The following is a 15,761-nucleotide window of genomic DNA, read 5'->3' on the forward strand; positions in this document are numbered from 1 at the left end:
AAACTTGCCTTTTATGCAGGGTTATGGATAGCAAAAAGTCATCTATCAAGAAATCAAAACACCAAGTCTGTACCCCATGCAAGGGGCCAAGTGTCCAAATTTACCCTAATCATCTAGTGCTGGGATCTAAAATTGAAAAATTAAAACTAATATAAAGCCACTGAAATCTCAGACCCCAGCAAAGCAAATGCAAAACTGCTCAGTGGGGAATCTTCTGCATCCCATAATATGTAACCCACAGATAAAACAACCTCCATGAAAATGAGCTATCGATAAAAATTTTAAACCCATAAGAACTGAACCACCATGAGTGGAGTCAGTAGATGCCACAAAGAGAATGTCCTCCCAAGAACCAGAGATAACTGACTATCTAAAAGAGACAATAGACTAAGTATATTTAAAATGATGAAAGAGAGAAGGGATAAAACCCAAAATGAAATAGCAGGATACCATGAGAAAAGAATTGGTAGATTTGCAAACAATTAGGTTTCTAAAAAAAGTATTGTCACAGAAGTAAAAACTCATAGATTAAACAGAGCTGAAAGGAGAATTCATAAATTGGAAGACAGAGCAGAGGAAATTAACCAGCATGTACCACAAAGAGACAAAGAGATGGAAATGTCTTCCAAAACATGGAAGATAGAATAAGAAAGTCCAACTTACTTCTAATAGGCATTCTGGAAGAAGTGATAACAGAAAACAAGTGTTGGAGGAATCAGAAAAGATAATGTATGATCATAAGACATGAAGCCCCATGTTAAAGTGACAAAATTTCCCATTTATCCATTCACCAAATACTTTTGAGTGCCAGACCTTGTGCCAGGCTTGGCAGATACAACCGCGAAGAGAACTGAATAGGATAAGAGCTAAAGGTTGTGACTGGAAGCTGAGGACTGAGAGCCAGTGGGTGGGAACAGTCATTGGAACCATATAAAACACATGCCAGCGCTGCACCCAACCTGATCTGGGGAGTTGGAGCAAGACCTGACTAGGGGCTGGGATGGGACAGGGGCTGCCGATGGTCAGGGCTCTCCTTATATCACCTCTTCCTCTCTCCCTTTTCCCCTCTCTCCCTCCATGCTCCTATCCTGCTGCAGGCTCCCGAGCAGAGAAGAAAGCAGAGCCCCCACCTAGCAAGCCCACAGTGGCCAAGACTGGTCTGGCACTCATCAAGGATTGCTGCGGGGCCACCCAGTGCAATATCATGTAGCCTCCCACGTGGGGTGCCCCCAGGGCCACGGGGACCCCCCCCCACCCTCTTGTCTTCATAGCCCCCATTTCACCGGGGCCCAAGAGCTCTCCAAGGCGGAAGGGGTTGAAGGCTAGCCTGTGACTGCCGCCAGGGGCCGTGGGCGTGGCGGGCGGGCCCGGCCGCCCTGTACAGAGTGTAGCAATAGGGAGTCCCTCACCGTCGCATGGCCCCCCCCAGAGCATGCCAAACCCAGGAGTCTGTCTCACTGTTTATCCAGCCACCAGGAAAGGTCCTCCCTTGAAAATGTTTATCTCCACTTCTAGCTATCTATCTTTATCTAACCCACTGTGCGAATGAACTGGGAGAGGGGCATGATCCCCAGGTGTGTATAGTCGTGACTTTTCAACAATCTAGCACCATGTTGGACACATCCCCCACCCACCCTTCTAGCTCTGCTATCAGGCCTGCCCCAGATGGGCACAGCTCCTGTCCCCCGTCTGTCCTCTCCCAGGGGCTGTGCTCTGGAGGGCTCCACACAGCCCATGCATCTTGGAGACACGAGGGCCCATCTGTAAAGACTGAGCTTGTGTGTGGTGTTGTGGTTACGTCTCCTGCTTCCTCCCCTCCTGTGTCTGGGCACAGTTCACATCAGAAGTGTGTCCATTCGCTCTTGGCTACTCCTTCCCTTGCAATGTCTGCCCCAGGTGTGTGGAGCACAGCCGGGATGAGGGCCTGGGCTGGGGCACAACCAGTGCTCAGAAGAGGTAGCGGAGAGCTGGAGGCTCCAACACCAGGCATGGGCAGATGAGAAGGGGACCCAGAGCAGATGCTGATTCAGGCGCCCTCCACCCACTGTGGCCCACTGGAGGGAGTGCCAGCAGGACACCACTCACCAGCTTAACACACAGACCTCCGGAAACAGCAGTGGCGGGCGGGAGAGGTGGCCTGACCCAACCGTGTCCCATCGTTTGGTGGTGTATTTTAATCAGCCTAATAATTCCACCTGTGTAACTTGATGTACATTTGCTACAGCCAGCTCGGCACAGCCCGTGTGACCTCTCTGTACGTGTGTGTGTCGTGACCGGCCTAATGTAGTTCGTGTAACTCAAGATTCGCTGATGTGCAATCATCCATCAGAGAAAATAAAAATGGAAACCATGTACACAGCATTTTTAACGCTTTTTTTTTTTTTTACTTTTTTCTTGATTATGGAAGTCATCCATGTACCCAGTAAACCTTTTAAAAGTATAGAAAGTATAAAGAAGTTTCTTGTTTTCTGTTCGTATCTCCCACAAATTTTCCAACTTGAGACCACACTGCCCTTTTGGCAGATTTCCTTTCATGTGTTCTTTTTTCCCACAATCAGCATCATATTGTACCATTTTATAACCAGTTTTTTTCATTGAGCGTTATATCACTATCATTTTCCCACATCATTAAGAGCTCTTTGTAACATTAAACACTTCACAAATATCTGCGATGGCTGCTTAGTAATCCATCTTGTGGCTATGCCATAATCTATCTAACCCTTTCCTTACTATCGGACATTTAGGCTGTTTTTACTTTTTCAGTATTATCAAGAATGTCACGGTACCTGGGTGGCTCAGTTGGTTGGGTGTACGGCTCTTGGATTTTGGCTCAGGTCATGATCCTGGGGTTCTGGGATTGAGCCCCACATCGGGCTCCATTCTCAGTGCAGAGTCTGATGGTCTTTCTCCCTCTGCTCCTCCCGTGCTCATGCTCTTTCTCAAATAAATAAAATCTTGGAAAAAAAAAAAAAGAATGTCAAGATAAATACCATGGGGGACAGAGCTTTATCTGAATTTCTGATTTTTCCTTAAGATAAAAATAAAGTTCTTAGGGTCACCTTTTTCAAAAATATTTGTAAATCAAAAGTGAATCTGAAGGTCTTTCAAGTCACAGCAGCTTTGCAGTTGACACAAAGTATTTCTGACTGAGGACCCTGGAGCCTTGGGTTCCATGGCCCCCCCAGGGGGCAGCACACCCTCAATCCCTCCCACTGTCTCAGATGTATTTGTGCCTCAGTCTGAGCTTTGGCCTGCACATCACTTCCTGCCACTCTGAAGCAGAAGAGGCTGTCTTTGGCCACTGTCTGTGCCACCACACTGGCCTTAGGGGACCCCATGGCCTCCTTCTCTACCCTAGACCAAGCATGAAGCCAGAGTCTGTGAGCTTTCCAGGACACTCCCATAACATGGTACTTCAACCAGGGTGGCTTAAAACAACATAAATGTACCCTCTCACAGTTCCAAAGGCCAGAGGTCTGAAATCAAGATGTTGGCAAAGCCATGCTCCCTCTGGAGGCTCTAGGGAAGAATTCTTCACTGCTTCCAGCTGCTGGTGGCTCCTGGCAACCCTTGGCATTCCTTGGCTTCATCACCCCAGTTTCCACTTCTGTCTTCACATGATTTTGTCCTCTGTGTGTGTGTCTGTGTCCTATCCTCTTCTTATAAGGTGCACCTTAAACCCACCATGCTTTCCTGTAGATCCTTAGCTTAATGACTTCTGCAAAGACCCTATTTCCAAATAAGGTCACATCCTAAGATAGCAAGTAGACATGAATTTTGGCGGGGGGGAGGGGAACGCTCTTCAAGCCACTCCACGGATGCTTCCCACTCTTGCAATAAAAACCCAGGCTGCAAAGGGGCTGCCACTCTTCTTTCTTTGTAGAAAACATGGGTCTGGAAGGCTTGACCTCAGACCAATTAGAGAGCAGTCACTCACTGATCCAATGAGCCAAAGGAGATCGAAACCCTCATAAAAATCCTGCCTCTAGTACATCCCCTGAGCCCTGGGGTACACCTAATTTATGTTCCTGCTAATTCTACTGATTCGTTTTAAACAAAAGTCCCCACCATTTATTCAGGCTTTCACACAAGAACAGAAAAAAGTAATAATTCAAGATGTTCCCAGATCACTAGGGCTGCCATCAAAGCCAGGAAAACTTGCAGACCCAGACTCACTCATTTTGGAAGCTGGAGCAGAAAAGATACAACAGGAGAAACATTTACTGAGAGCCACGTGTGCATTTTCTCTGTAGCTCCTCACATCAACACCAGAGGCATATGTTCTCATCACTTCCACCGTACAGGTGAAGTTTTCCCAAGTCCTTTGAGCAACGCCCTACGGGTTGTTGTTGGTGGAATCATCATTAATCCATCCCTTCTCCTGTAGTCTCAAAAGGTCTTTCTTTCCCCATCAGAACTGAAACAAATCTCTCCCATTACTAACCAACCAACCAACTAGCACTCCATTCCATCTTCCCCTGCAGCCACCATCTCTGTCCATCTTCATAGCTTTACATGTTGAGAATTGTCCGCCATCTTGCTGTCTTCATTCCCCATCTCTAGTGCCATCCTCACCCTATTTAAATCTGGTTTCTGTCACTCTTTTATCCCTGACCCCTCTGTCTGGGGATGTCATCATGTGGTTATGTAGGGAAGGAAAAATTCTTTTCTTTACCCATCTCATGTCTTCCAGCTGGAGTCCTTTCAGTGAGCTGGGCCAAAGACAGAAGACCAAGAGAAAAACAAGTACATGTGGGAGCACTGGGCAATGAACAACCCAAAGAGGTCCTTAGAACTTGAACCCACATACCATCTGAACTAAAAGGAAAAGGGGTTTGGGGCTTCCAATAGGGTAGCAAGTTATGGGAAGAGGGCCAGAAGAAGTATGGTAAACAAGAGTTGTGTGGTTAGGTTTGTTATGCAGATGTAAGACCTGCCTTCTCCACTGATGAGACTTCTCCTCCTGGTGTGGGAGAGAGACATCTTTTATGAATGGAAATTTCCTTTATAAAGGGAGATTGCGTTTATAAAAGGAGAGCTTTCTCTGCACTTGTTGGTTCTCAAGGGCCTTTAGCTCGGAAATAATCCATATGCCAAAGGGGCATTCCTTGGGGTGGCATATTCTGGCACCCCACATTTACATCCCACCCACACAGTCAACCCTCACACTAGCTCTGTAGGGTGTTATGGCCCAGTTATGACACTGCCAACATGCCCCATCTCGAGGCGAACCTCCCACCACCCGGGAGGACCTCTCTCCAGTCTCCATTCTCTCTTCCTTGACTTCAGGGCCTGGCCCTCAGCATTCTGCTCTTCCCCACTCCTGGCCGTAGAAGGCCTTTGCACCCGGACTGCTCCTGGATTCCCTCCTTCACCTAGAATAGACCTTTCTCCTGTACTCAGACCCACTTCCCCGACTGCTTCCTAGACTCTCCATTTGGAACCAGAGAAGGCACATCAAATGTGACATATCCTAAACCAGGGGCCAGTGAACGGTCCCATCACCTGTTTATTGTAAATTGAGTTTTGTTGGCAGGTAACCAAGAGCATTTGTGTATATATTGTCTCCGGCTGCTTTGAGGGCTACAACAGCAGAGTTGAATACTTGTGACAGAGACCCCATGGCTGGCAAATCCTAAAATATTTACGCTGGCCCTTTAAGAAAAAGTTGGCCAACCCCCATCCTAAACTGCCTCAGCTTCCCCTGCAGTTTCCCATCTCAAGAAAGATTATCCTAGGATGTGACCTCGGCTCGTTTATTCCTCCACACATCCACCCAATTGCCAAGTCTTTAGCTTTAGGAAACCAAGTTTCCCTAGAGTCTGTGCATACCACCACACCCCCAGTGTAACCACCATTACCTTTCGCTCTGAACCAGCCTCCTTAGCACCTGGTCACGGTCCACACAGTGGCCAGCGGCTTTTCTGAATAACACAAACCTAGTTGTCATTCCCCTCTTCAAAACGGTGCCTACACCTTTCGGTTGAAATCCAGAGTCTCTCGTGTGGATGAAAAGGCACTCTGGACCTGGCCCCTCCCTACATCCCTGGCCCCATGGCATCCGCTCGCCTCATTTTGGGGGGCACCGAAGCTTTCTTGGGATTTTACGGTTCTTCTGGCTATGCGGTCTGTTGGCCCCTCTCCTGGGCCCTCATACATTATCCCCTGTGCCAAGAACTTCTCGGATTGCCTGCCAATTCTTTCTCTGACCTACCTGTACACCCCGCTGAAGCCAAAGTGACCTTCCTAATGTGCAGATCTGGCCGGTTTCCAGCTCTCCTGCACCTGCCCCCCACCCTCATGGTCAAGTCCTGGGGCTGGGGCCTGGTGAGTCAGCACCTCCAGGGCCTTCCCCACCTCCTTCCTCCCCGTCCCTCGGGCTTCTCACCCTTGCTCACACCATTGTTTAAGGGAGCAAGCAGGAGGAGCAGCTGGGGAGGAAGAAGGAACACCTGCTGGTGTCAAGGAGCGGGTGTTCTGCAGCATCCAACTTGACCCACACATCATGTGGCCTCCAAAACTTTGTGAAAAGGGCCCAGGGGACATTGCAATAGGATGGGGTTGGTGTGAGCAGTTTCAGCAAGGTGCTGGCCCAGCAGCCAGATGCATCAGGCAGGAGAGTGGCCCCTCACCCACTGTTCCATCGCAGTGGGGGGGAGGTCGTCACTTCCATGTGGCAGCTGGGGAAACTGAGGCTCAGCAAGGGGCAGTGATTGGCCCAAGTTCACACAGCATGTCCGTGGCAGAGCTGGGACCTGAGTCCGAGAGCAGGGTGCCAGTCGGGCTCAGTGTGTTTATTTCTCATTTCTAAGCCCAGCAGCCTCGCACCCCATTCCCGGTTGAGCTGTCCTCGAATAGAGGTGAGCCTTGGCCACGCCCGCAGCAGCTGAGCCTCTTCTAAACCTCTCTGCTCCGTGGCAGCCGGGCAGCCCTGAGCTGTGGGAATGCACCAGCTCAGCTCCAATACAGCTTGAGAAGAAGCAGTTAGAATGGGCCCACTGCCAGCAGCAAGGCTCGGATACCTGCCACCAACCACAGGACAGCTGGGTGGGCGTCCTGCGCTGGGGCAAGACACACAGGGAAGCTAGTTGAGGAACAAAGGTCAGGTCATTTTTCCATCCGTTCCTGTGTTTAATTCCGCCAGGGAATGGAGCACATGGTGGGTACCAGGGAACACAGATGAACCAGACAGGGAGGGTCCCGCCTTCCTGCAACTTACCTTCTAGTGAGAGAGATGGACATCCAACAGGAGCGAGGTGGGCGGAAGGAGGGGAGGCCTCCTCAATGGCAGTAAATCCGAACAAAACCCACTGACCAGCAGGATTAGCAAAAGGGAAAGCCATCTAGAAGGTTTGAAGGGCTTCGGCTTGGAGTCAGCCTGCCTGGGTGAAAATCCCAGCTGAACCTCTCCCTGGGTGAGCCTGGGAGATCTCTGCCCCTCTGTGCACCTCAGTGTCCAGACCTGTAAGATGGAGAGAACACTGGGGCATTAACGAGACATCAGCTGTGCGGGATGGGCTTAGAACAATGCACATGGTAGAAAACGCACTTAGAAGAGCGGGTTATTATTGGCCACAGCTGAAGGGAAGAAGCTGAGGGATCAGAAGGCTGCTCAAGCCTTGCTATGGTTCTGGAAGGCCTGGGGCAGAGAGGGTGAGTGACACCCGCTGGGTCCTCCCTTCCTGAAGCCGACAGTGAGCAGACACGTGAACAGGCTGCAGTGACAAAAGTTACTGTAACCTGAATGTCAGTTGGAGTCCACTGCACATGCTTCCCCAAGGTGTCCGCACCTTCCCGGGGGCTTACGGCCGCCCCACCCCAGGTCACACATGACCGGACTGCGCCCCCACTAGCTCTGCACACCCCTCACATCCCTTCCCACAGCTGTCCCCTCCTTTCTCCTGCCAAGTCGGATGTGGAACTCACCTCCTTTCCTCAATCAACTCACCACAGAAACCAAGCTGCCCGAAGCCTCGGGACAGGAAGCCGACCTTCCCAAATGTGTATGGAGGTGGATGTGGGTTCACATCACAACCACACACACCAGTGAAGATCGACTGCTCCTATTCCCACCAGCTTTGCTACCAGCCGCCAAAGGGCTCACCTCTGTCCCCGGGCCCCCTCGTGAGCAATTACCCTCCCACTTTATTGGAACAATGCAGCTCCCTCCGGCCTTCATGCTAGCCTGACTCCAGGCCCCAGGGCCCACGCTCCCCACCAAGGTTTATTTCTCTACTGATAAGGTAGTTCATTGCCCCTCCGCCCACAGGAAGGGCAGCTGCGGTGGGTTTGGGTTTTGATGAACGGTTGTGGACTTTTTGTCCCACTGGGACGGTGGTAAGCACAGAGGCCGCGGGAGCGTGGGAGGGGGCAGCTACTGGACTCTGGGGTTCAGGGATGGCCCTAAAGGAGAACGCACTTCAGCAGCGAGATGCAGCACGGAGAAGAGTTGGAGGAGGTGAGGAGGATGGCGTGGGGACAGGAGGCCACGGGAGGCTGTCAGGAACTCTCAGTGGCCCCCTCTGTCCCCCTATTCCCCCTACCCCCCATGTGGAGCTGGAGCTCTGCAGTGGGATGCTCTGGTCATAAGTAACCAAAATTGAAGCCAAAGAGGCCAAAACATCAGAGCATTTCCTGGTTCCCGGGCCGAGGTGTGGGGTACCCTTGAGTCCAGGGGTTCAAGCACTGTCACCTGGACTCCGTGTTTGTCTGCCTCTCTGCCTGCCTCCCTCCAGGGCTTTATCCTGGGCAGAGTCTCCCGGTGAGGCTCACAGCAACAGCTCTGGGCACTCGTACTCCTCGGGGTCTCCCAGACCCCAGCACGGGGTCTGCCAGGCCTGCCCTGGCCTGCGTCACGGTAAAAGATAAACTGAGGCATATTAAAAATGTTAAGTTTAGGGGTGCCTGGGTGGCTCAGACCATTAAGCGTCTGCCTTCAGCTTGGGTCATGATCCCAGGTTCCTGGGATTGAGCCCCGCATCTAGCTCCCTGCTCGGCAGGAATCCTGCTTATCCCTCCGCTCTGCGTGCCACTCCCCCTGCTTGCGCGCTCTCGCTAACAAATAAAATCTTTTAAAAAAGTATTAAGTTTACTTGAGCAAAAATCAATTCGAATCAGGCAGTACCAGTGGAACAGAGAGGAAGGCTCTCTCTGAGGAGCTGTTACACGCAGGAGGGAGCAGGAACCGGAAGTTATACTAGGCACACAAGCAGGTTGGCTATTGCAAGGCCACCTTCCTTTAGGGGAGGACAGGGGTCTGGCAGGCCCATTACTTGGCTAGTGCTGATCAGACGATTCCTGATTGACTGGTTTAGGATTCCATTTCTGGGAGCGCCGAAATTGTAGTCACGTCTCGGTGTGCTGACACGCAGCTTAGCATCAGCAATTCCATTTTGGGCCTGTTGTCCTGTTTTTTAATGGTCACATGGCCGGCCCAGAATTACTGGCTGGGTCAGAGGGGGTGCTTCTCTGGTCAGCCTCTGTGGCCTCCCATTCCCATCTGGAAACCTCGGCGCTAGGAGGTGGAAAATGGGTGGACAGCAAGTGGGTCTATCAGGGCTCTTGCCGCTTTGAAACTTGACTGCTGACCCTCAGCGGATTTAGCCCGGGACTCCTTTCCTTCCTCCCCAGTCACTCCCTCCAGGATCGTGTGGGAGCCTGTGGCTGGCTTCCACCTGATGGACGTTGGCAAGGACCATGGGAAGCCGCTCCCTTGGTTCGGTTACATTCTGCGGGGCTCTCTCTCAGTAGACTGGAGATTCTCCTCGTGGGTTTGATGAGCTAAGCTGCCATTTTGAGGGAGGCCCATGTGGCAGGGACCTGTGGACGGCCTCCGGGATTTACAGGTGGCTTCCAGATGACAGCCAACAAAACCTGGGGCCCTCACTCAGAACAGAGAGGAGATGCAGGAGGTTGGCAGGGGTCAGGACTCAGAGTCCATGTGTAAAACCCTATTATCCTCCTCACGTAGGGGAGCGAAACAGGGATTCTACTCAAGAACGGAGAGGTCTTTCCTGATTCCGCACCCAGGCCCCACACCAGATTCAGAGGCTGCTAACACGGAGGGCGGGAGCCCTGCAGGCCCGTGGGCAGGCTCGTCTGCACTCACTGTGAGCGACATCAGAAACTCTGAGGGAGAAGGCAGGGGGAAGGTGGGAGTGGGGGTTCTCCCGTGCCAGGCCCTGCAGCCCAGCCGGGAGGGCTTCCTGGCAGAGGTGGAAGCAGAGGCCTTCCCATGAGCTGCCTGCAGCGGTCGGAGATGGCGCCACCCCGCCCTTGACCGCTGCAGCAGCTCCTGGCTTCTCCACCCTGCGGCAGTGGCTACTGAGCTTCCGCTCGCCTCCTCTGTGCTCGGAGTCCCCCATTTCCAAGTACTTCCTACCCAGAAAGTGCTAATTCTTCTCCTCGTCTCGCTGAGGAAGGTCCTGGTCCTCTATATTCGGAGCTGAGATCTTCTAGGCTCCTGGCCCTGTGCACCTGAGAAGTGAGGGCTTCTCTCTGTTGCCATTTTCATAATTTGCTGACCCCGTCCCAAAGGCGAGCAGCTGCTTCCTATTTCCCAGGGCTGCTTCCTCCCAGGGAGAGACTAGAACTTTCCTGGGGAAGTATCAATGCAAACAAGCAAATGGGCTCAGTCTGTCCCCAAAGAGTGGCATGAGGTGACGCTGATGCTGTTAACACAGCAGCAGCCCGGAAACTGGCCGGCTACCGCGGGAGCATGCCGTCAGGCGGTGCAGGTCCAGCAAGGCAGTGGTGGGACCACGCCGACCGCTGGTTTATGGGGCAGTGAGTCAGGGTGCCTGCTCCTCTCGCAGTCCCAGGGCCAACATGTGACCTGTCCCAATCCACGGAGCAAGCCCATTGGTGGGGGAGGCAGCGGGGATGCTTCTGAGCCATGACTGGGTCCCTGCCCACGTGAAGCTGCTAGAAAGCAGAGGTCAGACATCCCAGAGCACCATGCTCCTCATGGTGGAGGGAACAGCTAGGGTGAAGCATCAGGAGCCAGGTTCTAGATGTCGACACCAGTCTCCTCTGCATGGACAGGTGCGCCTTCATTCAGCCGGCCATCTTCAAAGCGACCACCTCCAGACCATGAGGGAAACGCACAGAGAGAAATGCGATGCCCCGATGCAAATCCCAGTCCAGACCTACAGTGCCTCCCCGTGTCGCTCGATAGGGGCATGGTAGCAGCTCAAGGTTTTCTGCAAAGATCTGCTAGCACGAGGGATGTTTGGAAAGGACTGCCAACGGTCTTTAAGAGCTGTTTAGTGTTGGAATTTAAAAAATGGCACTTCATGAAGAAGCAATTCACCCCAACATTCAAGTGTCTTCTAGGTCCTTTCAGATTCTTGCAAGGGGGTGGGGGGCGGGCGTCACGGCGGTCTTAGGGGAAGGGCTTCACCGTGGAATCGGTGAAAGAAGTCTTTTCCAAATGGGCTTACTGGAAAAGCATGCCAGGCAGTAACCAAAAACAAGGTAGCCTGCAAAATGGATTTCTCTCATGGGAAGAGAGATCCGAGGGATTATCTCAGGTTTCTAACCAGAGGTGTTTGTGGTTACTGTATTTGCCCCACATGTGATCATACACTGGGACTCGGCTGGAAACCTCGGAGGGCCCTAACCATGAGGCGGGCAGGCAGTACAGAGAGACACCTGCCGGGGCTGCAGGCTAAGTGAGAAGGGCCCCGAGAATGTCAGATTACTTCACTCTCCCCAACAGCTGGATTTTCAGAAGGGGTGAGAAGTTGGGGGAACCCAACTTGAAAAGAGGACAGGGCTAGTCGGACTGGCTTCTCACCCCTCCCCTCAGACACACAGCACTTGGAAGACTCAAATTAGATGCTTGCTTTGTAAAGTTTATTGACAACTGTTTGGTCCCAACACACAAAACAGCACTTGAACCACAAAAAAAGTGTTCAAAAAAAGTAGACAGTTAAGAAAAACATCTCTTCCCCCAAGCCCGATCTGAAACAAACAGTGCAAGATGGGAAAGGGGGTTATGGTGATAACTTTTTGTCTTTTTTCTTTAAACAGATATATCTAATCTGGTACATCTTTCCACCCAGAAAGAATTTGTCTTAATTCTCATACATCATTTTGTCACATCATTTAATTAAGCCTCTGGATAAAAAAATAGATAGCAATCAGACTGGCCATTGTGGAGTACATCACGGACACAACGAGCTCACGCTGTTATTTCTTTTCTTTTCTTCCAACAGTGACGGTTAGTTACACACACGTCCCAGACTGGCTGGCGACTCCAGCGAACGGTTGCGTTTGACCACACTCCCATGACAGCGCGCACCCGCAGGCTCTTCTTTGACGGTTGCCCAAAGAAACTGCTCTGAGACTGTTCCTCATGACTTGTAATGGTACCTCTGACGTTTTTAAAGTCAATCCCGCCCTAGGTGAGCAAAACTAAAGTCCAAGAGTGCAAACTCAGCCTTAAGAAGTCTCAGAATAAGGCAACTGAGGTTCTCGACACCAACCTTCTCACACTGGTTAAAAGCTTCTTAAAAAAAAAAATTGCACATCTGCATTTGACTTCCTGCCGTACTATGTCTGTAGGAGAAATGCCTTCATTCGGAGAGGCTTCGCAGAGGGCCATACTGCTTGCAAGCTTTCCCAGGGTTGTTCCATCTCGACTGGGGGCCATGTGTGGAGAACTGGGAACCACTGGCTTCATCTTAAAGATTTTGGGGAACAAAAACCTGACTTGTAAAAATCTCTCTGGAGCCCTTGTTTTGTGGCATTTTATCAAAATGCTGGCTATGAAATCAGAGCCCATTTTCTGGCTTTCTAGAAATTACAAAATATAAACATTTCCCCCAAAAGAAACCATCTCAGTAGTGGAAGACCTTATGCCAACAGGTTCTTTCTGCTCTATGAATGAATCCGCCTTTTTGCCCAACAAATACAACCCATTGTAAATGTCAGGTTTCTCCAAGAGGGGTGAGAGACCACCTGTCACCGGATGCCTCCGCCACCTCGAGGCGAAGGTCATTCCACAGGGCAGTGCTCCCTCAAAGGCTGGCTTTTCCCAAATGCCAACATCAGACACCACAAAAAAACCAAACATGCTTCCAACAGCGAGAAGTAACAGTAAAAGCAGACAGTATTAAAAGACACTGAGCCCCCCCTCCCCGCCCACACACACACACTCACACATAAAGCTTCCCAGCTACCAAAACCAGGTTTAAAATTACAAATATAAGGTTAAGATGATCAACCTTGGCCTTCACACGTAGAGATTGAATTTCTGTCTCTTCCTAGTGGAAAGAGTATCGATATCACTCCTGTTAAAGCACCTCGCCCCTCAGCTCTGATTTGTAATTTATGCATTTCATGCATATTTTAGAAAATCAGACTCTCTTCCCAACACTGCCGCTCGACACACAATACTGTGTGCTGGAATTCAAATGCTGACTTTAAATTCATGACACCAAGACCATCTCCTTTTCCTTAACCTAATCCATATCACACTGGAACGTAACATAAAAGGGAAGCTTAAAACATCCTCAACTTTCTAGAAAGCTCCTACGTGGCACCCCGAAGCGGAAACAGTGTTAAAAAAATTTGTGATGAAGCCACATTTGTCAACTACAGACATAGTTCAATAAAACAAACAAGGCACGCTTACAAGTCACATGGAAGCCAGGAAGCTTCAGATCCAGCCCGAAAATACATTCTCCCCGCCTCACCTGCCCTTCTGCTTCCGTATGGGAACGCGCAGGGCTGCCGAGCAGGCTCTGCGGTATCACACGCCATGCACTTGATTCGTACTGTCTGGAAACACCAGTAAGCAAAGGCTGAGAGGCTGTCTTATGCTACATGTAAGATTCTACCACGGATGTGGCTTTAATGGCAGTAAAACCACTCCCTTCTAGCTGAGGTCTCATTGCTTTCTCCTTACGGAACACCATTACATTTCAGAATAATTAAGAAAAATTTGGTAAGCTGTATTAAGGATTCCTTAACAGATGCCAGGAGGTTTTTGGGGTTTTTGTTGTTGTTGTTGTTTTGGTTTGTTTTTTCCAAATAATTAGAGGAGGAGAAAAAGAAAGAAACACTTCAGCTCTAAAGCTGTGTTCAATGTAAAAGAAACCAAACATTATGGGATACATCTGAAGATGAACTGGCTTCTAGGGGATTTGCACTCAAACGGAAAAGGCTGTGTTTTTCGAACCCACTTTTGTGTGCAGAATCAGACAGTGTTTCCCCATCCTAATTCTATGTTCAAAACACGAGTCAAAGCTTGGTTATAGGTGCAAAGGAAAAATTGGCTGCCAATTTTACTCTATTTTTGGGTTGCTTTTTGGCTGGGCTTTCCACGGGGTCCTTGCTGGGCAGTGACTCTGAGGTTTCTGAGGAGGGGCAGGGAGGCACTGGGACAGCTGCTGAGATGCCAGAGAAGCTGGAGTCCGAGGCTGGGCTGTTGTTCTTTACTGGTACTGGAATTTCAATTTTCTCTTCTTGGTTTAAAATCATAATTTCTGTAAACACCAAAAAGCAAACACATTCAGTTCTAGGACCTGCAAGACGTGTGGGGTTTTTAGTTTCTCCCTCGTATCATCTCAAAAAATATTTTTAAAAATCACCCACCAAACATCACGCCCATGCTGCAATTTACATATCAGCTATGTGGCCAACACGTCATGTGAGTCAGATATTTATAAATAAATGGCACCTCAGCTCTCTCTCCCTGGGATTACAGTTTTAGGAAGCTTCACTTTGGGCTATAACTCAACAGGCAACGGTGCAGAAGCATTTTTTCCCCAGTTTGGATTCTCTGCCCATTCACTGTGTCAGGTCGTTAAAGACCCATGAGCCTCATGGGACCTAACGACTTTCCCACGAGGAGGGGCCTCAGTGTCAGGAAGCCCCAGCGCGTTCCGCTGACGGAGGGCTGTGTCCTGCGTGGATCTAAGGCGGACAGAGACAGGGAGAGAAGTGCATAGAGACAGTGAAACACAGCCATTTTTCCTGCAGTGTTTACAGGCTGCTCTTTCTCTGGCCGAGCCCTGAGTACTGGGCCTGCTGCAGGCGAAATGCACCAAAGCTGCAACCCCACGGGCGCACTGCTATCCGTCTCACGCCAGCTCCCGCCGTGCCTCCTAGAGGGGCACACTCCTGCTTCTGTCACACGTTACTCTTCCAGTGGCAGGTTTCCCTACCTCCTACTCTCCCGATAAACAGCCTCAGTTCTTTCACTGGGCAACACGAGGCTGTCCCTGGCTTCCCCCTGGCAACAGTAAGTGGAGTGGAGAAGAACCCATTATGGCAGACGAAGGCGACAGAGAAGGTGCCTCGACAGAGCAGATGGGCCACCTCTCCGGAGGTCAGGTGATACAGCAAGACAAGGGGCCTGGGGTTCAAATCTCAGCTCGGCCACTTCCAGTCCGGCAGCCTGGGGCCAGCGTGGTCGCTGGTGGCAGGCCAAGCTGTGCCCTCCATCGCCTGCCCTGCAGGGCTGCGGTGAGATGAGGTGTGAGTGTGCCTGGGAGCCCAAGTGCGGGGCCGGCACCAGGCGGTGCTCGCCGCAGCCAACTTCGCGTCCCTCCTCAGCTCCCTGTGCAGGGCCCGGAGCTCAAGTCACAGATGGCCCTCCCTCCCCTGCTCATACCCCTCACGAGGCCCCGACCTGGAGCCATCATTCACCTCTAGGCCGGACCAGAGCTGCCATGCACGCACGTGGGGTACCGGGTGTGCCCACGAGCTGCTGCACCTTTATGCAGGCAGGCAACACAAGCCCAGGAAGCCCT

The 15,761-nt window shown here is 51.0% G+C and overlaps 2 protein-coding genes across 14 annotated transcripts in view; one reads left to right on the forward strand and one right to left on the reverse strand.

Moving 5' to 3' along the window:
* The window catches only part of BMERB1 (bMERB domain containing 1), a 115,190-nt gene extending 112,836 nt beyond the window's left edge, over positions 1–2,354 (forward strand). Inside the window, exon 6 of the mRNA XM_045875022.2 lies at positions 1,098–2,354. Within this exon, the coding sequence (XP_045730978.1) occupies positions 1,098–1,210 (113 nt within the window). The 3' untranslated portion in view covers positions 1,211–2,354. The remainder of the gene's footprint in view (positions 1–1,097) is intronic.
* Positions 1–15,761, reverse strand: part of MARF1 (meiosis regulator and mRNA stability factor 1) — a 55,494-nt gene that overhangs the window by 4,414 nt on the left and 35,319 nt on the right. For 11 of the 13 annotated variants that reach the window (XM_045875036.3, XM_045875035.3, XM_045875033.3 and 8 more), the window contains one exon: positions 11,835–14,492. In XM_045875036.3, coding sequence (XP_045730992.1) covers positions 14,248–14,492 — 245 coding nt within the window. In that variant the 3' untranslated portion in view covers positions 11,835–14,247. Of the gene's footprint in view, positions 1–2,786; positions 2,955–7,219; positions 7,463–11,834; positions 14,493–15,761 lie in introns of those variants that run through there. The other 2 variants (XR_006790788.3, XR_006790787.3) reach the window with 2 other exon arrangements.

This window comes from Mirounga angustirostris, unplaced genomic scaffold, assembly GCF_029215605.1.
Source record: "Mirounga angustirostris isolate CCGP_5_RB_7025 unplaced genomic scaffold, mMirAng1.0.hap1 SCAF_5, whole genome shotgun sequence".
NCBI classification, from domain to species: Eukaryota; Metazoa; Chordata; class Mammalia; order Carnivora; family Phocidae; genus Mirounga; species Mirounga angustirostris.